We start from the raw sequence: 24,435 nt of genomic DNA, 5'->3' as shown, positions 1-24,435 counted from the left end.
GCCCTCCCTCTCTCCCTCCCTGGTGGGGGCCAGGAGCCATCTGTACAGACTGTGTTCTCTGACAACCGCCCCGTGGAGCCTGAAGTGGCCGTCCCAGTATCAGCGGGCGGAGTCGATCAGAGAACACAAAACTGCATGGATAACAGGTAAGCCCTGGGCAGCCTTTATCTTTCCCTAAACAATCACAGTCACGTCATTTGACTCTGAATGCTCCATTACGTTTCAGATTTATTTCCAATCATTGAGAGCTGCATCCCTGGGAGACAAAGGTGCCTTTGAGCTCCGGCACCTGCTGTTCCCCTCAGATGTCAAGGGCTGACGTTTGATGTCTTTATCCGCAGTCGGCGTGATGATGACTCACTCCTTGCTCCCCACTCCTAGGCCCACAGCCCCATTCACACCCAGCGAGGACTTCCATGCCCCACACGCAGGTGGCAACGTGCGCGGCCCAGGGGGAGCCGACCTCCTCCCTCTCTTCCCTCTGGCAGAGCCTGCCTGGGTCCCTGGGAGAGGCCTCTGCAGCTGGGTTCCTCCTTCGCTCCCTCCCCCACTGGGCGGCACCCAGTGTCCCAGGCGAGGTGTGTGTCTTGGGGTGCGGGGGGCGCTCGCGGGCTGCCTGGTGCTGCAGGTGGGGGGTGGGCTTTCTCTCCTGGACGGGGAGGCGTTGGCGGGAGGTGAGTCCTGGTAAAGTCCTTCAGATGAAGTACTCCTTTCTGCTGCTGTCACCGTTGTCCTGGAGGGACGGGTCGTCCTGCAGGGCCGCGTCGGCGCTCTCGGCAAACTCCGTGCCCTTGGCCTCGTTGGTGTGGTACGTGCCCTTGTGCCGGTACATGTAGTGCAGCATGAGAAAGAGGAGGCAGACCAGCACGAAGGCCACGGCCGCGATCACGCCTGCAGGAGCGGAAGCACAGGGCTCTGTGTCGGGGGGAGAGGCCGGGCTGGGATGGGGGAGGACGCAGGCGGGACCCACAGGGTTGTGCTGGGACAGACACGCTGCCGGCCAGACACCAAGCCCAGACAGGCTGGCTCCTTCCTGCCTCTCTCTTGCCCTGCCCAGGGCACTTGCCCCTCCCCTGTGCCCATCTAAGCTACCCCTGACCTCCCCTCTCCCTCCGGGCAGCATCCTCAGACTGAGGCTGGAATCTTATCCCAGAACTGTCCCTGCTCCGAGGCGCTCCCCGTCCGCTGAGGGAGGCAGACCTAAGTGAACCATCCACGGAACGCAGCTCGCGGGTTTGCCTAAAACTGATAGGTTCACGGGACTTGGAACTTTCAGGGATTTTTTTTTTTTTTTTAGAGATAAGTTTAATTCAAAGAATTAGGTATTTTATATATAGCTATTAAAAAGGTGGAAAAATTATTTTATAAAGACACAATCATTTTTTAAAACCTGGCAAATTCAGAGAAACACAAATGGACGTTAACATGTCCTTAATCCTTCGGCTCAGAAATCACCGCAGTTAACAATCTGATATCTTTCCCTCCCAAGAAGCATTCATGTTTAATCGAAGGTCTCCTTCAATCTTCAAATGAATGGCCCTCTCTAAACCTTTGTAACACTTTAGCATTTAGAACTTGCAATCATTTTCAAACTCTTCTTACTGGAGTCCCTCTGGCCGATTTACAGTTCTCCAAACACTTTTTATTTGACCAATTTTCCATGTCTTTGCACATGTTCTCTCTGCTGAAAATATTTTCCCCTCCCCTTGCCTTCCTGGTAAACTTGGATGCTGCCTTCAGAATCCAGCCTCTCCCACCTCCTCTAAGAAGACGGCTTTGCCTTACTCTCCTGGCCCTGCAGAGCAAATCACTCCATCCCTTAGCATTTCTGCTGTACTTTGTAAATCTGATAACTGAGTTTTAGAAGCAGGACAATCCCAGCTGAGGGGTTTCCTGGGCATGGGATTGAAGTGCGAAAACCGGGAAAGTGCCAGGAGCGGGCGGGGGCGAGGGCTGCCCCTGGAGAAGTGTGGTGTGTGTGCCCCTTAGCCCACAGCTCCCCTGTGCTCCGGGAGGTGGGGTCTGCAGGAGGGGCTGGGAGGTGTGGCTAGACGGCTGGTCAGAAGGAAGAGGTCACTCAGGCTTTGGAGTGATGGGGTGAGAGGGCAGGACCAAAGAGTTTGGGTAGGACTAACGGGTGGCGCTCTCACGTGGGGAGGTTCAAGTGCAGGTGTTTGCTTTGAAACCCCAGAACAAACCCTCTGCCTTGACTTAGAAGGTGGGTTTACTGGGGGAGGGGCCTTTGGAGAATATGTAGAGGTTACAACTGTTCCCAAGTCCCAGCTTTGGGACAATTTCCTCAGCTCCCCGCGGCCTTTAGGGGACACTTCTGTCTGCATGATGTTAATGGCATTGTCTAAGAAAAAGAAGGTCCGGCCGTTCAGTGAGTAGGAGAACATCAGGGTGATTGCCTGCTTTTATTTATTTATGTCGAAACGTGAAGTTCCCTGAGCTAGGAATGAGCTAGGGAGAAGCGTGAAGCTCTGAAGGACACGGCAAGCTATAGCTCACAGACTTAGTCTGTCCTGAAACACAGTTTGGGTCACAGCTGTGACCAGTGGGGGCCAGTATGGGCTTCAGAGCAAGGCTAGGGCAGGGTTAGGATGGAGAGACAGGGGCGTGAGACCTACGACAAGAAGCAGTGTGGCTTGATGGAGCCGGGAGAGAAGTCAGGGAACCCTGGTCAGCCCCCAACCCCACCCCTCCCTCACCAGAGCGGCTCTCCCTCCAGCCCCGCTTCCTTGTGCATCTAGGGCCCTGACAGGCCCTGATGCAGATGCCTTGGCACCTCACCCACCAGGATGCTGTGTTGGACATTTTCTTACAGAGCCAGAGTCCCCCGGTCCACCTTCAAACCACCTTTGAGGGAAGGAAAGCAGGGCCATGGCAGGTCCTGCCCTTAGTGTTTCCTCTGACCCTCGTGGCTGTTTGAGGGGCCCCCGGACAGCGTACCTGCAATGACGGCGATGTCCATCTCCCTCGAGGCCATCCCGGGGTCGGGCTCTGTGGACAGAACAGAAGAGCCTGAGGTGAGAGAGGACGGCTGCCCATGCCCTGCAGTGTCTCAGCCGAGCTTGCACCCTCTGCTCACAGGTGCACTGGCCCAGGGTGCGTGGGAAACTGCGTGGCACGCAGACAGGCCTCTGGCCGGGGCTGCACAGGGCCGGGCCCAGGCTCTCCATGTCCGCTGGCCGTTGCTGGAGAGCATCGTGTCACTCCCAGGGCTATCAGACACCATTATGGCATCTCCAGGACTGAGCCAGCCATATGTGAGGGACCTCTGCTGCAACCCTGACCCAGACCCCTGCCCGCACCTGCAGGTGCTCACCAGACACCTGTGGGGGTGTGAGGGCAGGCACGACTGTGTTTAGTGCAGTGTCACCTGCCTCTTCAGGCCTCAGCTTTTCTCATGATGATGGTAAAAACAGACCACCTGTGGGGTGTCTACACATGTCAGGTGTTGGTTTAGTTGCCATCCATCTAGTATACCAGGTACATGGTATTATTAACCCATTTCACAGGTGGGACACTGAGGCTCAGAGACTGATGTGCCCACCGTCACACAGCTGGTCTGGTGGGCGAGCTTGAGGCCGGGACTTAAGGCTGTGCTCTCTGGGGGACACTTTCTCTCTTCTCACTTGAAGACGCCCTTCCCAGGAGGGCTCCTATCCAGGGATCTCTCCCTAAGACCCTCCACAGGCCTCTGCATCCTTCTTCTGAGGGTAGGGCTACTCTGTGGTGCTATCCAAGTTACTAAGTGCGTTTTTCAGAAGCTCAGTGGTCTAGCCAGAAGGCTACGATGTCCAGGAGAGCAGGAACCTCTCCTCTGGGATATGTGTGAGAGGAAGGATTTATTAGAGCACGGAAATATCAGTGTTCACATGGAAATCCCATGTTCCCATCAAGGGCTCCACGTATTAAAACAGAGAAGGCTGCTTCATAATAGTCATTTCCGCTCAGATAATCACTTTAATTATAGCGTGATGAGGTCATTCTCCCCAGCGCAGCTGCCAGATGCCTCTTTCTGATAAGAAGCTGGCTGGTGGTGGAGGGAAGTGGGGGCTCCAGGCTTGAGACCCGGAGGAGGAGAGCCAGGCTGGGGGCTCTGAGGCCAGCACAGAGCCTAGAGGTGGCGGAGAGGAGAAAACAAGGCCTCAAGTCAGCAAAGAGACAGAGCAGGTATCAGGGCAGGGGGAGGGAAGTACAGACAGGAGAAGGTCAAATGGATGCTGGACTTTGCAATCCAGGGTGGTCAAGTGCAGCCTGGGACTTAGTATCTAGCACACAGTAGGTACTCTAAACATTTACGGAATGCATGATCGAGGGGATAAATGCACACAATAAATGAATGCATGCAGAGGCCAGAGTCCTAGAGCTTACTCTATCACTATGCACCTCCCATTTCAGCAAGAAAGAATAGCGCCTTCCTTAAGTTGGCATGGATGGTTGTAGAAGCTCAAATACCCAGGATTGCTGTTAGGAATTTTCCAGGTGAAAGCAAGCCTTTCTTAAGTCAGTTTGTCCAAGGCAGCCAGCATTAGAAAGGACTGCTATTTCTTCTTCTTCTTCTTTTTTTTTTTTTTTTTTTTTTTGCGGTACGCGGGCCTCTCACTGTTGTGGCCTCTCCCGTTGTGGAGCACAGTCTCCGGACGCGCAGGCTCAGCGGCCATGGCTCACGGGCTTAGCTGCTCCGCGGCATGTGGGATCTTCCTGGACCGGGGCACGAATGCATGTCCCCTGCGTCGGCAGGCGGACTCTCAACCACTGCGCCACCAGGGAAGCCCTGCTATTTCTTCTTTTAAAAACAATTAGTAATTGCTTACCATGTGCCAGGTACTGTTTTTAGCACTTAATGTGTTTTAACTCAAATAGTCCCTATGACAATGCCATTCAGTAGCAGTTATTATTGTCCCCTTTTTACAGATTTGGAAGCTGAGTTTCAGAAAAGTGTAATTGATTTCCCTGGGTCAGAACCTCTCCTGTTTGAGCCTGAGCAGCCTCAAGATGACATGCCTAACCCTGCAGGGCCCTGCTCAGTGGTGAGCCTGGGTGAGCTGGGTGAGGACCAGAGGTATTTGGCTTGGATCACTTGGGGTGAATTTCTTGGTTTGGGCGTAGGGACCAGAGCTGAATTTGTTGAAGTTGCACCATGTGACCGGACTCCAGGGTAGTGACACTTCAGCCTGGCCAGACCTGCCACCTAGGTCAGAACTGGCACAGAGGAGGAAGCTTGGGCATGTCTGGGAAGGTGGGGATGGTATAAGATAGTGGTTGTCAAAGTGTGGTCTCTGGAACAGCAGCATTTCCTGGGAGCCTGTTAGAAATGCACATTCCTGGGCTCCACCCCAGACCTACTGTACCAGAAGCGCTGGGGCTGGGGCCCAGTAATCTGTGGTAACAGTCCTGCAGGTGATTCTGATGAACGCTCAGGGTTGAGAACTGCTGGTGTAAGAGAAGGCTTCCCAGAGAGGGTTTATCAGGATGGGCCCTTGAAGGATGAATAGGAGTTTGTGGCACAAACAAGAGTATAAGCATTGGGTTTCCCTGGTGGCGCAGTGGTTGAGAGTCTGCCTGCCGATGCAGGGGACACGGGTTCGTGCCTCGGTCCGGGAAGATCCAACATGCCGTGGAGCGGCTGGGCCCATGAGCCATGGCCTCTGAGCCTGCGCATCCGGAGCCTGTGCTCCGCAGCAGGAGAGGCCACAACAGTGAGAGGACTGTGTACCGCAAAAAAAAAAAAAAAAAAAGAGTATAAGCATTTCAGGCAGAGAGCTTAGCCCCTACAACAGCCCCTCACCTTTCTCTAGTTCTCAGTTTTCTCCCCAAATGACTGCTTGCCATCCATGGCACCTAGGGTCCTGAAACTTGGGCTTTGATCTCTTGCTTCTGGAGATGCTGCAGTGAGAGTCCTCACTGGCTACACCACCTCATGCTGTTTCAGCCAGCATCAATGATATGGGATATTTGCAGAAGGCTAGTTGGAGTAAGCTCGAATCCCTCCCAGGAAGTTGATGGGTTACTGTGCGATTGGATTACGAGCCTGGAATGAGAGTCCACCCCTTGCTGAGTTTCAAGGGTAAGTAGGAGCTTGGGATTAGAATCACTCCGAGTTCAGGAACTGGGATTGGGGGCCGATGAGCAGCTTGAGGCGGGTGGATTTTATGGCAAAGAAAGGTGTTATTTATGGCCAAGTGTGCATCTGAGATCAGAACAGACAGCGGTCTACTCCTGAGATTGGACAAGCATGAATGGCCTCCACCCTTTTTGTAGAGACCCAAAGTGCCCTGTGCGTTTCCGTCCTAGCTCTCCTCAAGATTGCAACGCCCCCGCCAGAGAGAAAGCTCTTCGAGTCCCAGGACCGCATCTGTCTTACTCACAGTCCTGCGTGGCTGGCACGGAGTAACAGTTGTTGAGAGTTATTTGAAAGCCTAGTCCTATCTGGGGAACAGAGGATGAAACTGCGCCCTGCACTGTCCACATCACTCTGATGACCCTTGGGTTCAAATCCTGGCTTGACTGACTTAATGGCAGCGTATTCGGTAAAATGCTTAATACAGACTGGCTTTAGTTTCTGTGTGTGTAAACAGGGATAACAAACCCACTTTGTGGTAAGTGTTAGAAATGATACACACACACGTGATAAATACTGTATATATGTTATATAGACAGTTACTATGTGGTACGTAGCTCAGAATAGGTGTTTTTCAGTTGTAGCCACCGCTTTGATTGTGAGTCATTATTACCCTGGTTTGCATGGAATTCAATGCCATTCACCTAAGGGACCAGTTCCCAGATGCCGTGGGTCCAGGCAGACGCTGGATGCTGTCGGGAATTCCCAGCATCGTCCGGCTGCCAGTCAGAAAGCACCGGATGCTCAGTGCCTCTCTTTCCCGTTTCACTGCAGGGACCAGGAGAGCTTCCAAGAAACAAAAAGTGAGTCTCTGACCTCAGGGTGCTTACAGTTTCCCTGGGTGGTGTGATTGTGATGGATGAATTATTTAGGGCAGTGTCTGTCACACAGGAAGCCCCAGGTCACTGGTGGGTGACAACCAGCTAGAGAGAGAAAGAGGCAAAGAGAGAAAAAGGGAAGGAGAAATAAAGAAAGAAACCAAAACAGGAAAAGAGAGGAGACAGAGAAAATAGCATAGAAACCACGAGGTCCATCATGGGCAGTCGGGATACTGTTTAGGGAGCTCTGATTTCTTTTGTGCACACACACCACAAGCATGTGGATCTGAGTCACAGTGTAAAGGGGGTTTCTTACTGAGGGCGGCATTTACCACGATTTTGGGAGACTGTGATTTAGACAACAACACGACAAGAGGGAATACACGAAACCCTTTGTGTCCTATAGTGTCGGGTTCAAGGGTAGCCCGTCTAAGAGATCAAGCAAGGAGCAGGCAGATGGAGAACAAAGCACGGCCTCATACCAGTGAAAGCTGATCTAGGTGATGGCGGCCGAATGGTCAAACAGCCTGATACCTCTGGGCTTCTGAACACCCCCGTGTGGCCACCCAGCTGCAGGCCTTGCCACAAGGCCAGGGCCAAGGGCAGGGACAACAGATGTTTCCCGTAGCTGTGGATCCAGAGAGGGAGAGGAAGGGAAGGGCTGTTCCTGCCCCCAACTCACATGCAGGGAAGTCACCACCTCCCATGGAGGCATGGTGGGGAGTGAGGGCAGGGATAGGGGGGGAGGCTGATGCTCTCCTAGAGGCCTTGGGAAATTTCAGGGGTGGGAAGAATGTTCCAGGACTAGGGAAGTTCTGACACAAGTCCTGGGGGCTCAGCCTCAGGGGGGGAAGCAGGGGGAGGACTTACTAGGCAGCAGGCTCTGGGTGAAGTAAGTTGCCACTTACATTCCTCACAGCAAGCGAGCCAGAGGGAAGTGTTTATCTCCATAGAGCTTGAGCAAGTGGTCGACATCTCACAGCCCAAAGAGGCAGAGTCTGTGTTATAACCTGGGATCCCTGGCTCTAAAATGTGTGCTCTCTCCAGAGTGCAAGCTGCCATGGTTGGGAACGGCTTCTTTCCTGTGCCATCTGCAACGTGGCAGCAGCCAGAGCCCTGCTGACTCTCTAGGTCTGCAGGGTGGTCCGCTGCGTGTTTCCTGGTCAAAGGCAGCACCCCTGGGAGGTAGCAGGGTGCAGAGGTGCTGCCCCTCCATGCAGGCGACAATCTCCACTCCAGCTGGCAGCTTGGGCACCGCTAATAGGATGCAGCACTTTAGCAGCAGCTGGATCCTCGGGGCTCCAGCGGTGCTTCTCAGATGTCAACAGAGAGCAGTGCTCAGGCACTGGCTCCAGGGACACAAGTCGACCCTCCTGTTGCCACCAAAAGCCTTGCTTCTCTTGTGTTTTCTGATGAAGCTGTGCAGGGAACTTCTTTTTCCTGCAAGGGTTTGTCTTCAGCACCTCCTGACCCACCTCTAATGGTTTTTCCTATTGCCTCAGGGGTCCTGGTGGAAGCACCCCATTCCTGTTTCCCATCTCCCACCTGGTCCAGTCAAGAGGAAGAATTCAGGCACGGGGCAGAAGACTCTGGGAAGAGTAAGATTATTTAAGCCTTAGGAGCACGAAGGGAAACGTTTGTTGACCAAAAGGTTTGTCATCAAGTCCTTGAAGAATTCATGCCATGACAACGGTGTCAATGCCAGCAATGAGCAGACGTGGCAACCACATCTCTCGCTTGATGGTTTGCTCTGGGCTACTTACACTGAGAGCCTTTTTTTTTCAGGGGGCTTAGTGGGTGATGGCTTTGCGTGAGGCTGACTTGGGTTCAGAGGAAGGACAGGAACGGTTGTGGCCCTAGATAGTTCTCCTTGGCTCACACTGGAGTTTCTCCTTCCTTTTCTAGATTCTGGCCTCAAAGGCCTGATGCAAGTGAAACAGAAATCAGCTGACGATTGACGTTTACTAACTGACTTTCCTTTGTGGTAAGAAAAAGGTCAAAGACATTTACTTTTCTTTGATGGTCTGTTGTTATCTCACACTGAAAGGGTGTAGCATTCAAGCTACAACAGGGGAAGAATGGGTCTCAGAATATAAGAGCCCCAAGGAAAGAAACGGATAGCTCGGTATCCACTGTCCATCTCTCTTGCAAGACAGCCAAGGTCGGCTGAGCAGTTAGCATTTGCCCAGCCCCAGGCTTCACCGGATGCAGAGAGGATGAGGTCTGTCCCCAGAAGGTTTAGGACTTGGTTGAGGAGACACGACACATTTACATGAAAAGTTAGACTCTGTGTGTTTAAGTGTCAAAATGAGCAAGAAAGACGTGCCCGGGAAACAGAGTCACAGATGGAGAAACCAAACTTATGGTTACCAAGGGGGAACAGGGGGAGGGATAAATGGGAGATTGGGATTGACATATACACACCACTATATGTAAAACAGATAATTAATAAGGACGTACTGTGTAGCACAGGGAACTCTACTCAGTACTCTGTAGTGGTGTATATGGGAAAAGAATCTAAAAGAGAGCGGATACATGTATATGCATAACAAATTCACTTTGCCGTACACATGAAACTAACATAACACTGTAACTCAACTATACTCCAATAAAAATTAACTAAAAATAAACTTCCTTTAGCACCTACTACATCCCAGCAACGTGGTGGATAGTTAAGGCAAGGCCCCTGCCTTCAAGGAGCAGACCGTACAGCAGAGACAAGGACGTCTGTGGGTAACTTTGGAAAGGGTAGGTTTCTGGGTTCTCCCGAAGGCTTCCTGGAGGGGGTGGTCCCCAAGGCTGGCCTGCTGAGATGCTGAGTGGGTGATGCCAGCAGCAGTGGTAAGAGAAGGACGTGGAGGGAAAGCTCACGGTGGGTCATCGGGTGTCGGGGTCTGGGCTCCCGGCAGCTGCAGGTTGTATGCTGGGGAGGGGCGTTACCTGCCTGCAGCTTCCAGCAGGTCACCCTTCCTATCTGTGCAGAGAGGCTGTGTCGCCTTCCCCGGGCTTGCAGACCAAATTCTCCACACAAAGTACCCGGCCAGGCGAGGCCAATGTGAATTTGACCTGCCTTTTATCAGAATGTGCCTGCCATTCTCAAGGTCAAAACTATTGCCCTCATGGTCCCTGTGTGTCACCTTATAAACAGTCTCCCCGGGCCCAGGGCTGCCAAAGTGCTGTGCAATGTTATTACACTGCTCTGAAACCCCATCCAATGATCCAGCCACGCTTTCCTCCTCCTGGCTGTGATGCTGCCTTCCCTGTTGCCCTGGTGCCTGATGCTGCTATATAAAAACAGGCACAGATGTCTGGCGGGTACCGGAGCCTTGCAGGCTGCAACATGCCAGCCACATAAAAAACACTGGTGGGTGAAGTACTGGGGCCTGCGAGGGGGCAAGGAGAGTAGACTCCCTGCTCTGGAGATCAGAGCCATTCCCGGCATCAGTAAACTGGGGAAGTTGCAGCCTGGGGGCAGAGGCAGGAGAGGGTGTCTTCCTGCCTCTGGATCCTTTGCTCAGGGAGTTTTCATACTCAGGCATTGTCGTTTGGGGGATGTGCTCAGGGGAGGGGAACTGAAAGCTGAGGATGCTGTAACTCACAACCCAGAGTGTCCAGGCTTTCCTCCACCTATATTTCCCTGCTATTACCCCTGAGTTTTTTGTTTTTTTTTAAATAGAGCCTTATTCCAATACAATGACCAGTCTGCCTCAGTTGAGCTACAGGGTCTAAGGAAAAGGAAACGCTGCTTTGTCTCTGTTCCTGGGGCCAGAGTATAAAAAATGGAGCCCCTGTCTCCCCAGCCCAGGATGGTGACAGCAGTGGGAGTCAGCAAGAAGCCCTAACGGGGTGGGGGGAGGGCGCATCTGGGGAGACAAGGGTCTGCTGAGCAACATGAAGTCGCCACTGTCCACATGCGGACGCTCCTCTAAGAGAGGGAACCTTGTCAGCTTGGGCTGTGTGGGGTTTGGGGCTTGTTCAGGAGGCAGCAAATATCCCCACGGCACAGAGTGAGGAAAGGGAACCACCGCTCCCTCCCCACACCCTGTGCCCACCGCCTCCTGAGGACCTGAGGGTTTCTAAGAGAATGGAATTCAAAAGAGACAGGAAGAAGGGGAGGAGAAGATCCAGTCCGGCTGCTGTGCCTGGTTCTGGGGAGGATGCTGGTGCTCGGTACCCGTCCGCTTCTCAGGCTGGGGTAGCGGGGGTGCTGGAGAGGTGTCTGGTTCAGCAGGCGTCAACAGAAGCTCAGACTTGAGACAATGCCAAGACCACGGAAAGGAGCTCAGCAGGTTTGCTCTTCCCGGGAGGAGGAGAAAGCCTGCCCTGGAAACAGCTGGTGTGGCTTCAGCTCACTGGGAGAGGAGACCCAACTATTTAACTTCTGATTTGCACCTGTCCCTTTATCAAGCCCACTGATCTTCACATTGAAAGGAGAACAAGTTTAAGAGGAAATGGAAGCTGAGGAGGAGAGGAGGCGGGTGTTACCCGAGAGTGAGATAGCGTCCCTGCTCTGACCAAGGTCGGGGTCCAGGCTCTGGAGGCCCTCACACCCCACCGGGAGAGGGACGGACTGGAGCCCTCCTATCCGTGTGTGCACAGGACTGCGCTCAGCCTCTGGGGTTTGTGTGATGTCCGGGTCAGTGTGTGGAGCTGGTGTCAAGGCCTTTTATGCTGTGGCCGTTCCCAGCTGATGGCCCTCTCCTTCATCTTACTCTGTCCAGCTAGGTCGAGCGGCACCTCGGAGGTGGGATTTGTCCTCATGGGCAGTTCTGCAGCTCTGTCCCCGATCCCTACCCAGATCCAGCCCATATTCTAAGCCTCAGGCTCCCCAGGCTTGGCTGGGCTCAGAGGTCCCCAGACACAGTCCATTCCCAAGGCCCCATGTTTCTCCATCCTCCTGAGAGGGGCTCTGCCTACTCAGAACTCACTCCTCGACTCCCCTCTGGACTCTTACATGTGCTTCAGCAGCTCACACAGGGGTGACTCTCTGACCTCTGATCCCTAGAGGAAAAGAATGCCTGATCCCCAGGGCGGACACACATGGCAAGCCTGGCACGGAACGAGGGTTCAGTATGGCGGGTCCTCCAGGGAAACAACATCCTTCACGTCTCTGTTTCTCTTTCAGGGCTAAAGGGAGACTGGGAGCCTGGCAGCATTTGGGAGGAATTTGCTAAATTATGGATAAAGAAGGAACAGATAAATTACTCACCATCCACTGCGTACAAGACGCAAGGCCCTAAGGAGGGAAGGAATTAAACACCCTTAGGAGTCTTACTTGTCTTCTCAAATGGCACGTTACCCATGCTTCCCATCTCGAGGTAGGATGACACCTATGGCATAGGGCAGACTTTCACAGGCAAGTTACCCCACGTCTCGGAGCCTCCTTTCCTGTCTCTGTTACACAGAGATAGTAAACCCCCAGCCTAACAGGACTGACAGCTGAGGCCCTGGTCCTCAAACTTGATTGTGCATCAGAAGTGCCTGGGGCATGGGATCTGTTCCATCCCAGCTTCCTGGGTCACTGCCCCCGCCGCCCAGATTCTGAGTCAGCAGGTCTGGGTTGAACGCGAGATTCTGCCTTTCTCACATGTTCCCAGGCAATGCTGCTGGTGCAGGAGCCTCCCTCTGAGAACCGCTGAGCTCATGACCGTAAGTGCTGCTTATAGAGCACGAGGTTCCATTCAAACACTGTTACACACTCCCTTTGCAAGGGTGTGATATTAGGCTTCAGCAACTAGAACTGGGGGGGGCCTGGTACCCCCTCAGCAACGCAAACAAGCAGCCACCGTCACAGCTGATCTGGTCACGGCCTGAGCTCAGCACCGTTTCTTTCAGGACCAGATGATGTAGCTGGAGACCTGGCACAGTAACACAGTCTGAGAATTTGTCACCTCTGCTGGCTCCCCTGCCTGGCTGGGCGAGGGGACAGGGACACTGTGGCAGGGTCTGGTAGCTGCCCGCACCCTCTGACCAATGACCTGTCAGGAGACTGCAGCCTTGCTCCCTGGAAATTCTGAAAGGGCCCTCAGCTTCCCACGTGTGCACTTAATGCACTGAGACCCAGGGAAGGAAAAAGAGCCACTGCTGATTCAGCAAAGTACACCTGGGCTCCCATGATGCGGCAGGAAAGCGCTTCTCCAAAGGAAGGTGTCTGGGGCACCAAAATGGCAAAGGAAGGAAGTGGATTCTTGGAGATATGGGGCTGGCCAAAAAGTTTGTTCGGGATTTCCCATAAGATGGTACGGGAAAAACCCAAGTGAACTTTTTGGCCAGCCCAATATGTTGAGGCACCAGAAAAGGCACTGTGTATCTCAGTCAGCATCGCTTGGCTTCCCAGATCTCAGCTCCACTAGAACCGGCTAAAGGTCAGAAGACTCTGGACATGCTTTCTCCATCCCCAGCTCCATCCGGATGTGGGAAGACCGAGAGTACACAGAAAGCTCCCCTGCCTACTGGTGAGCTGAGCACGGCGGCCAGGCACAGAGTGGACGGGGGCAGCACGAGGGGCCGTCCTGCAGGGCGACTGAATCCCCGCCCCACACCTAGACCACCTTGGGAAGTACCAACCCCAGTCTCCTCTTGTGTCCAATGTGGTGGCGCTCCTCTGTAGGGTCCTTGTGAGCTAGTACATGGTGAGCACCTAGGACAGCGCCTGGGGTAGACTGGCCATTTGACTGTCACTTATTATCCTTGTCCACAGTGTTGACACAGCTTCGGTCAAAGTGGGATTCTCACAAATGGGCAACTTTCATTCTCTCATACGCTCTATGGCCAATGTATCACCCTGAGCATCAAACACTCCATTTCTAGTCATTGATCCAGAGAAATCATCTGAAACAGGAACAAAAATTCATCCTTGGCAAAGTGTATTGCCATTGGGTTTAAACTGGAAAATAAAAGAGGACAGTCTAAATGCTCCACGTCGAGAAACTCGTTCTGTCAATTACGATACACACACAGGACAGAATGTTCTGCAGTTACTGAAGGCATGGGTGGGAATTCTGAGCGACAGGAGGAAATGCTTACAGTATGATTTAATGGAAAGGAACAGGACTCTATAAACTATGTTAAATATACAAAAAAAAAGGCTTAGTAAAAGGAATGAAAGGAAATATACTTTCCCGAGATGGTGGCTTTTGGGTGGTTATGGGTGGGGGCTAGGTTATGGGGGTATTGTTTTCTTCTGATATACAGTTTTCACACACATCCACACCCACATATACATTCATGCACACACATGGCCTCCCGTGACCCGCAGCCCTGCCAGTGACCCCCCTGGGCTGACTCAGGGGCTCCTCTAAGGCACGGTCCCCAGCCTTCACTGGCGGGCGTGTGAGCATCTCTGGTTGGTGACAGTTATGTCCCAGCCAGGGCCAAGTATGTGGCTGGTGGGTAGGATCCAGGTATGATGGAGAAGACAGTTCTGTAAGGAGAAGCTGTGCCTCCCAGTGAGATTCGGAAGCCCAGGAAATGGGCCAGCAATGCTCTTTTCAGTCCTCATTTCAGGCTGGGGGACCAGCGTGGCGACCAAGAACTTGACCTCTCCAGCTTAGGGAACAGCAGAGGCCAGGGTTCTAAAGCCTCTCCCTGGGAGCACCCTGGACATCTGGCTGCTATGACACTTTATCTGAAGAGAATGTCACCTCCTCCACAGCCCTGTGAAAGCAGGACCAGCCCCCTGCTAGATCTGTGTTTGTGCCTTTGTTTGTTCTCCCATTCACACCCCAAGGCTCGGCGCTCCCCTGGCCTCCACTTCTCCAGGGACCATATTGCCTGGGGCTCTCTTCCCTCTGGAAACCCTCCTTTCTGGATATGGATAATGACGTAATTGCCACCATTTGGGGGCTTGCTTTATAAGTGCATGTATTGGTGCGATTTCTTATAAGAACCTCCGAGGTAGATGCTATAATGCCTATCGCTTTACAGTGGAGGAAACTGGAACTTGCCCAAGGTCACACAATGGTGACAGGAGAGACTGGAATGGGGTCTGACCCAGAGAGAAGACGGCCGGCTATGAACCAGCAGGTGGGCCCCCCACCAGACACCACGTCTGCTGGTGCTTTGATCTTGGACTTCCCAGCCTCCAGAACTGTGAGAAATACACATCTGTTGTTTTAGCCCCCAGTCTGTGGTATTCATTATATCATCCAGAAAGGACTACTAAGGGCTGAAATAAGGGAGCCCGGCAGACATCGGAATGAGGAGTGTCCCAAGCAGACACCAGCCAGGCGATGTGTTCCTGGGTAACCCAGGGACCGTGTGGTTGCTGCAGGGTGAGTGAGGGGCAGAGTGTAGAAGGGGCAGTGACGGCACGACAGGCTGGACCCTACGGGCCTCTGCGAGGGATGGGAGGCCAGGGCGGGGGTCCAGAGGGAACTGTATGAACTGTGTGTGCTTGAGGCCCATCACTCTGGCTGCTGTGCTGAGTGAGGACAGACCCTGGGTGAGGATGGGAGAGGTTAGGACCATGGTCCAGGCAAGTGCTTGGACCAGAACCATGGTGGTACAGGTGATGAGGGACAGGGAGATTTTGGATATATCGGGACTGTGGGGCAACTTGGGCTTGCTGACGGATTAGATGTGGAGTGTGCAAATAAAGAAAAAAAAAATAGAAGAGTCAAAGTTTGGGCCTGAGCAGGAAGGATGGAGTTGTGGTTCACTAGAAGGGGGGCCCGGGGGCAAGTTCTGGTGGGGGGCGACATCAGTGCTGGCTGAGGGTGTGTTATGCTCAGGGAGCCTGTTAGATGAGAAGTGCACAAAGGTTAGTTTCGAAGACTAGTTAATAAATCTATTTTCTTTTTCTTTGCACAGAAGCTGGTAATCTAGGACCTACGTGTGAACAACTTTATATATGAATATTTTTAGTGCTTGGTTTACTTGGGTTGGTATGATATATTATAGTTAAGTTCCTTGAACACTGTGGATTCCCCTAATGTGTATGAATGACTGAGGCTTTGTAGATCAAGGGACTTTTCCTCCCTTGCTTGGGGAGAGTTCAGGGAGAGGTGAGGGCTGAGGGAGGGGCTGGGCGGAGGCAGTCTCCAGCATCTTGATGGTATTCACAGACCCCTGCGAGTGTGAATGAAGGAGAGGACCCAGAGCTGAGCCCTGGAGCTTGGACACGTGGAGCCCAGGACGAAGCAGGCAGCGAGCCAGGAGGAGCCCAGGGGGAGCGGTACCTGGGAAACAGGGCCACCCACCCCTGCAGAGGCTGGGCGGCCCCATCACAGCTTTCCTCCTGCTCTGTCTACAGCTGCCCGGTTCTCCCCGGGGCCTGTGTATGTACTAGACTCCACCTCGTCACACACTATATACATCACTGCTGAGACCTCGCCCCTCTCTCCTGCGTCATCAAATCGGCCCCCCCAGCAGATCCCCCCTGAGCACGCTGTTCTCCAAACTGAAGAAAGACAAAACTCCCTTCTTCACACCCTGTCTCTCTCCCACTCCTGGCCCCTTTCTCTGCCCCCCTGTACAGAAAAGCTCCTCAAAAGGATTTCTATACCTTCTTTCCATGTTTCAGGTACTTATTTTTTCAGTGAAATAAGCTGCCTTGATAATGTTGGTGCTTGGAGGGGTGAGTGGGGGAAGCAATTGGACAGAGAATTCAGGTTTGGGATCACACCAACAGGTGGGACCAGTCAGTGTGAGGATGTGTGTGTGTGTGAGAGAGAGAGAGAGTGGGGTGTGCTCCCAGCCATGGTCAGCTGTTTGAATTCAGGTACACAAGAGGGGGAAGAGCTGTATTTATTGATCCAAGCCTGGGCCAGTAGGAGAAGAGGAGAAAAGGTTAAGAGAGTTCATTGGACATTCAACAGAAACCATCTGGGGATACAGCAGTAAACAAAATAGCTGAAAGTTCTTGTCTCTCTGGAGTTTACATTCAAGGAGAAGGATACAGACAAGAAAAAGGAGAAATAAACAAGCTATGCAGTATACTAGATAGTGCAAAGACAGAAAACAAAGCAGAAGAGAGGAGGGGGCTGTGAGTGGGAGTCGCAAATTTAAATACTGTGGCCAGGGAAGGTGGTATTTGACTTAGCCCTGAAGTGGGTAAGGGAGGGAATATCTGGAGAAGAGTGTCCCCCATGGCGGGAACAGCAGGTGCAAAGGCCCTGGGGTGGGAGCAGCCCCAGTGTATTTAAGGACCAGCCAGCAGGCCAGTGTGGCTGGAGTGAAGTGAGCCCGGGGTGAGTTGTAGAAGATGCAGTCAGAGACTTAAATGCGGCTGGATCATGGGCCTTGAGAGCACTGGACGAGCTTTAGCTCTTATTCTAAAATAGACGGGGGCCATGGAAGGATTCTGAGCAGAAGAGTGACATGAACTGACTGTCATGCTGTCAGGTGCTCTGGCCGCTGTGCAGGGGAAGGGGACCAGCTGGGGGCCACGGTACCATCCAGAGGAGAGAGGATGGTGGCTCGGACTTCAGTGGGAGAGATGAGAGGTGGTGGGTTTGGAATGTCTTTTCTAGGGACTCTGATGAGGGGCTGTGGAGTCTAAGATGCTCAGGGGAAGAAGTGAGGCGATGGAGGGTGGTGGAGAGCAGGAAGCGGTCAGGTACTGGATTCGCGGTGCCCACGCGGCTGAGGAATTGCCAGAGTGGAGATGTGAAGTCAGCAGGGGCCCGAGCTAGAAGTGCCAGGAGCTGTCGGGGAGCAGGGTGGTTGAAGTGGAGACGCTGGAAGTCTCCGGGCATGTCTCGTTCTGCTTACGACTGCAGGAGCAAGAGCTGATGCCCAAAGCGGGGAATTGAGGTAAGTGGAGTGTGTAGGGGGGCGGGATGCTGGAGGTGGTATCTGAGAGAGATGGAAGATGATTGCCTGGTGGTGGAGAGCATGATACGCGCATCAGGGAGAAAGGAATAACAGTTGTCTCCAAGTGGCCCATCTCCACGCTGCGCCTGGTGGCAAAGAGCGGGAGGGAAATGGTCACCACCTAAGAGGGCCAGCAGTGTCCTGAGGAGCCAGGCGTCTGCTGCAGGAGAGGGAAGGTGTGCTCAGGGGGGAGGGGGTGGGATGCTGGGTGGTGCAGCCTGTGGTCCCTGTGGGCTGAGATGGCAGGGAGATGGCAGGTCTGGGGATGGGGGTGACCGAAAGGCCTGGGGGTCCAGGCGTCCTTGGCATCTGTGTGCCCTTCTCCCTTCCCTGTAGCTTTTCTCTTCCACATCATTCAGTCCCCAGGACTGACCATCTGGGGATTCAAGGGCTAATAGCACTGGCGTCAAGTCCATGGGGCCTGAGAATCTGGGTTGTCTGTCCCTTCCCATTGCCTCGGTGTTGGGGACCAGCTAGCCACATCAAGTCCACGTCCCACTGCCCAACATTTCAGAATCTCTGGACTCTTCCAGCCCTCATTTCAGGTAAAAATCCTCTAAATTTGTCTTTTATCGTTGTTTCTTGTGTGTAGTGAGCCAGCTGGCCAGAAGGAAGCTCCTGAGAGGTGGAGGTGCTGCACCATGCTATAGATGCTCCTGCTTTGTCATGGCATTCAGGTCACGTCACCTCCTCTGAGAAGCCGTCCCGGATTTCTGCATGGGGCTTGTGTGCTCCTTCCTCTATTCCTGCAGGGGCAGCAATCGTTTTCGTATATGTTTTAGGCTTTGCAGCCCACATATGGTCTCTGTTCCACATCCTTCTTTGTTTTATCAGTTCGTTTGTTTGTCTGGTTTTTTTTTACAACCCTTTAAAAATGTACAAACCCTTCTTAGCTAGTTGACTGTACTGAAATAGGCCACAGGCTGGGTTTAGCCCACAGGCTGTAGTTTGCCGAATAACTCGTTCAAATCATCATTAAAGTGCTTTGCTGTCGTCTGTCTTTGCACTCATTTTTGAGCTACTAGAGGGCGAGGCTTGTATCTGACCCCTCGCCATCTGACACAATGCTAGGTGAATGAATAAGTGATGTTGCGTAAAACATCCTCTGACATTTCCCAACTGACACTTCTATCATTATTTTTTCTACCTACCTGCCTCTCACATGTTAAATAAATAACCTCCTTAAGAGTCTCCAAGTCAGCTATTAAACAGTCACTCCACAGATGTACGCAAAGCTCCCAGTGATATAAATGGCTGTCATTTATTAAGTTCTTTGCTGGCAGCCGACTGTTGTAGAGGTGAAGCCAACATTGTGTGTGTGTGTGTGTGGGCATGCGCGCGAGCGTGCGTGCCTGTGCATGTGTGCATACGCACACGTGCTCACCCGTGTGATTCAAGTACAGACCACTGGGCCTCTGTGCATCCCACGGTCACGCTGACGTGCCCTCCATGGTCCCAGCTCTCCAGCTGGATCAAGTACGCTAATCCTTACCACTTCTCCAAGGACTTAATTCACTTAAAAAATCATATAATTGCATTTTCAGCATAATTAGGTACCTAATTACATGACTAAATGTCCTCAGTCAGGCTGCATGTGTAAAGAATGAGGATGTAGTTAGCCACGTTTTGTTATGAGGTTTCCAGGAGGCTCATCAGTTGGTAAATAGGAGGTAGAAAGTGTTTTTCTCTTCCCTTCATGGGGTTTGACAGGCAGGAAAATGAGCAGGACAGTGAGAGTGGTGGGAGGTGGCTGGGGACTTGTGCTGCCCTGGGATCTCGGTTAAAGCCTCAGGAGAGCCTGTCAGATGAAGGCGTGGAGTACTCGCGGTCTACAGACAGACACTAGCACTCCCCTCCCCTCCAGCATGTGCTAACGGGAGGCCACAGTGACCTAGAGACACAGGACCTTCAGTTCATGGGCCCAAAAGGTGAAGATGGAGCAAAGGATCCTCAGCGGAAGGAAAGCGTGTTCCTCCTCCACTCCCTGGACTTCTTCTCCTCCCCTCAAGCCAGGGTAGGGGCTGCACTAAGAGTTGCTGCGTTCTCCCCACTCTGGGTGGAAGGGTCCTGAGCCTCAGCATTCCTATGGGTGCAATGGGGCCACGAGTGAGCCTGCCACTGGGGGCGGTTGTGAGGATGACATGAGATGATGTGTATGATGGTATGGGATGAGTCTGTGTGCCATACACATGAGCTGATACTGAGTGATACCACTGTGATTTGTTGTTTCTGCTGAGATAGTGTTTGAAAAGGGCGCTAGGAAAGAGAGGGTGCATTCTGATCTAAATACTGGGAGCGTGTGGCTTGGGGTGGTGGTAAAGAGAGGGGCGAATGTACGTCAGCAAACTGCTCTTTACAAAAATTGTCTGAAAGTGCTTCAAGGGGGCATCTTGTGGGTGAAGGGAGCATGGGTTGCAGTAACAGAGAGATATGGCTGTGAGTCCAGGCTCCTCCACTATGATGTGCAACCCTGTTGCATGTGACCCTCTCCAACCCTCAGCTCACTGATCTGTAGAGTAGAGCACACTTGCCTGGCTCCCAGGGGGGTGGTACCCAACACATGACAGCTCTTCTTATTATCCACATTTATTTGAGAATAGCTCCTTCTCACACACACCCACACAAATACACATACACACACACTTGGCCTCTGGATGCAGGGTCCCTAGGGGGGGAAGCACAGGGGAAGAGTTCCTGTGGCTTGGGGGTCAGGGAGTGCTTGTTTATCTCCTGGAAGAGTTGGGCTTCCTGAGTACTTCCTCTGTGCTGTTAGCCCTCTTCTGTCCTCTGGCTATCAGGGCAGGAAATGGGCTTCAGGAAGACACCAGTTCACCTCCTCAGTTTGCATCAGGCAATGGAGCTAGGAAGTTGCTCACCCCTGGCTCAAGCCCCTGTGCTGTCTCAGTGTTCGGGAAGGAAAAGCCATTTCTCTTCACTGTTCCTGCCCCACCACCCCTCTGTCCCATCCTCCCACTGTTTTCCTGGCTGATGAAGATACTCTATAATATGTCTCAATCCATCACCCGGGAACACTCCTGCTCCATTTTCCCAGCATCTCTCTCCCCTAAAGGTCTTGTGATTTATGTTTCGCCTACATTAATCTTTTAAAAGCAAAGAAGCCATAAACACACACATAACTCTTCCTCCTGTCAGTTGAAATCCCATGACATAAACGCAATGCCATCTAAATTAAATGTTTCTTTCACAGAAAGTGATAAATGCCCTGGAGACTAATCAAAGAAAGCCAACAAACTTAGAGTTTGTTTCATTTCAGAATTTTGTAGGTGGTTTGTTTAAAGTCCAACAACTGGTTAACATCTAATGACTGATGGGAATGGTGAGTTGCACCCTCCTACTGTTTTAATGCAGCCAATATAAACAGGATTCATTACCCATCTTGCCCCATCAGGGATCTTGGAACCTCAAAATTGGGTTTGAAATCTAACACGTATTATGGGGAGAAGGGTAAATACAAACACAATTTATTATTCTATTGGACTGGTGTACTAATTTCTTAAACAAACCAAGTAAGAGAGCAAAAACAGTTACCCGAAAAGACATTAGCCAGTTACAGGGTTGGATCTATTTGAGTGATCAGGACTCCAAGATAAGCCAGATGGTCTAAGACAATATAGATTTCAAATAACTTTATCCTTATTACTATGGATGATTTTACATTGAAACAAATGTTATTTTTAATTTTACACCTTTCAAGTAACTATTTGGAATAGAAGAAGGAAGGAAAATATGAATGACTCAATGCAGTACATGTCTTGAGTTTATTTTCCTCTCCTCCTTTTCCTTGTCTTATTACTTCTTCTAACATCACTATCCCATTCAATATCATTAATAAACTTTATCATTCATCTGCTTGGTGAGTAATGAGCAATGAACAGTCTTAAAGGTCAGGTTAGAGAAGCTGAGTCTTCTCTTGTAGGCAATGAACAGGTGAGAGATTATAGAAAAAGGGAATCTCTAGAAATTTTGTAGCACAGGGATGGAAAGGAGGAGAACTTTCTTTCTTCTAAGTTTAGAAGAGTCACTGGGACCTATCAAGAGAGGATCAGCATGACACAATGAGCAATCAACAGGGCTGAGAGTAGTGGACAGGGAGAAGGTGGTATGGGTGTGAAGTGGGGGCTTCAGGCAGGCACACCTGACAAGGCTGGGAGTCTTGAGGGTTAGAGAGTTTGAGGTTCTGGAAGGAGTGTGGTTAGCAGTTAATGAAGGAGACATCAGTGTGTTGGAGCATTATGAATAAGGATTTATTGTTTTGTATTTAAATATATCCAATTATTGAATCGTTTCTACAATTACATCATTTAAAGCATTACAAAATTAAGATGGGTTTCAGATTTTCACATTTACACAAAAAATAAGTTTTTCACTACTGTGGGTGGCATCCATGAGATAGATGGAAAGGATAAATAAAGGGGAAATCTCAAAAGGTTCCCCAAAGGTATTTTTAAGACTGGAAATGCCCCATCTACTAGAAATCTTTGTAGTTAGGGACCTGGCCAGGGGCTCGAGATGGTGGGCTTGCTCACAACAGTAGGAGCCTCTAACTCACGGTCCTCAGCTCTGGCTGGACATTAGCATCTCATGGGACCCTTTAAAAAACACTCATGTCCATGCCCTGTCCTCCTGGGGTTGCCAGAAAAAACACAGGATGCCAGTTAAATTTGAGTTTTGGATAAATAACAACGCAATTTTTAGTGTAAGTATGTCCCAAATATTGCATGCCAGCTCCACGGACTATTCAGTTCTTTTGTCAACTTAGCAGATGCCCTGTGAGTTTCCTAATAGGGATTCACCCAGAGGAGAGCACGGGGAACTCCCGGGCCTGAGCCCAGAGCCATAGCCTCAAGCAGTCGGAATTCCCACATTGTCATCTCACACATTCACAACCTGCCTGTCCCTTGTCAGCCCCTTGGAGGTCACACGGACTCCAGTTCTATTTTACACCCCCAGGTACTGGCTCATGCTGTGCCTTCTGCCTGGAATGTTCACTCCACCTGGCTTATCTGGTGAATGTCCACACGTCAATCCACTCTGGTCCAACACCACCCATGGAGGGTGTCTATTCTGACCTTCCAGGAGGAAGTGACCTCCTGTTTCTATGGACAAGCTCATCAAACACATCAAAATAACCCTGGGGTACCGGGAGGGCTGTGGCATCTTCCTGTGGGTGTCTGGCATTTTGCAAGGTGACCAGCACATAGGAGGTGGTCATCAAAAGCTTACTAAGTAAAAGTTGTCCCAGCAGTCCAGTGAAATGCAGCAGGAAAAATCATCCAGACGAGTAGTGACAAAAGTAGGAGCGTGCAGTGATTGCTAAACCAACTAAACTGAAGTGAGCACCTACTAGGTGTCAGGGGCTTGCTTTTATCTGCCCACACTGCAGAGAACATGTACACATGCTGGTCCTCTGGTTCTCATGATTACCCATGGATGGTTTGACTGATTTCAGGAGAGAGATTGGAGGGGCCCCACTCCTTCTTCCCCAGACACCAGCTCACGTGAGCAGCCAACCTGGCTGGTCCTCCTGGCCTGCTCCTCAGCCTGCCCTTTCTCTGGCCTTCAGCGTTTGTCAGCCGTGCTGTCTGGGAAGGCTGGTTTTTCGATATTTCAGCTCTAATCTCAGGCCTTTCAGGCCCTGTCCATCTCAGGGCCGACCACCCACAGGGTCCTGCTTCGGGGACTGAAAAGGCAGGAGCTGCTCTGCCCAGCTATGCTGCCAATCCTTTCCATGACGTTTGCTTTGACAGCACTCCTGCAAACCATCTGAAGGCAGCTGCACCCCTCTGCACCCATCCCGCGGGCCCCCTCGGTGGCTGCACCTCCAATCACTGGCCCATAGTGCCAGGTGGCCCTGCCTGACCACCCCGCATGGAAGGCTACTGTCTCCACCGGGTCTCGGAGGGACCTTTAGCCCTGTGTGCATCCATGTGCGTAACGGCCTGGAGCAGAGGGCAGCCAGGAGATCGGCTGGGCTCCTGCCGCTGCTTTTTATGGGTCTGCTCTGTGCTGGGGCTTCACTCACATCATCTCACGCTCAAGATGCTTCTCACTCAAAACCCGCTCTCATGGGACAGCCACAAATCACAAGTACCTCTCATGAGCTGAACTCCCCCGAACAGCCTTGCTAGCCGGGCATGTCCATCCTTTCTTTCAACACGAAAAGACTGAAGCTCAGAGACAGTAGCCAAGGACAGAGCCAGGATTCAAACCCAGACTAAGGCTCTACTGCTGACCCTGCCACCAGGCCCTGGCCCAACCTTCCAATGTAGGGCGGACCCTGGTGGCCAGTCGTGGCGAGATGCCCTCCACCTGTGAAATCCTGGGTGCTCCCAGCAGGGCACTGGACACAGGGATGACCAACCCATTTTATAGATGGGACAACTAAGGTCAGAAAGCCCAAGTCACTTTTCACAAAACAATCAGCTAGCCCAGTCTGTCCTACTCTAAGGACAAGGAAGTTTAACAGTGACCCAAGCTTAAAGGAAAAGAAGTTAAGGTTTGAGGGTAGAATTTCTGTCTTCCAGTGGTGTGTGTGCAGGGTCGGAGGAGGGATGAGCTCCTTGATCTCCTTCAAATCAGAGTTTCCAGGAGCAGGCTGGGCAGCCTGGGCTTTGGGGGCTGCAAACCTGCTTCAAACCCGATCACACCACA

At 51.9% G+C, this 24,435-nt stretch overlaps 1 protein-coding gene across 1 annotated transcript in view; it reads right to left on the bottom strand.

Annotated features, from left to right (window-relative positions):
* Window positions 1–211: 211 nt before the first annotated feature.
* GYPC (glycophorin C (Gerbich blood group)) overlaps window positions 212–24,435 on the bottom strand; it is a 43,788-nt gene continuing 19,564 nt past the window's right edge. Inside the window, exons 2-3 of the mRNA XM_067742209.1 lie at window positions 2,953–3,003; window positions 212–891 (exon numbers count right to left, since the gene is read on the bottom strand). Of these exons, the coding sequence (XP_067598310.1) occupies window positions 695–891; window positions 2,953–3,003 (248 nt within the window). The 3' untranslated portion in view covers window positions 212–694. The remainder of the gene's footprint in view (window positions 892–2,952; window positions 3,004–24,435) is intronic.

This window comes from Pseudorca crassidens, chromosome 6 (assembly GCF_039906515.1).
Source record: "Pseudorca crassidens isolate mPseCra1 chromosome 6, mPseCra1.hap1, whole genome shotgun sequence".
NCBI lineage: Eukaryota > Metazoa > Chordata > Mammalia > Artiodactyla > Delphinidae > Pseudorca > Pseudorca crassidens.
The sequence above is the reverse complement of the archived record's forward strand: the minus strand, read 5'-3'. Positions and strand labels throughout refer to the sequence as shown.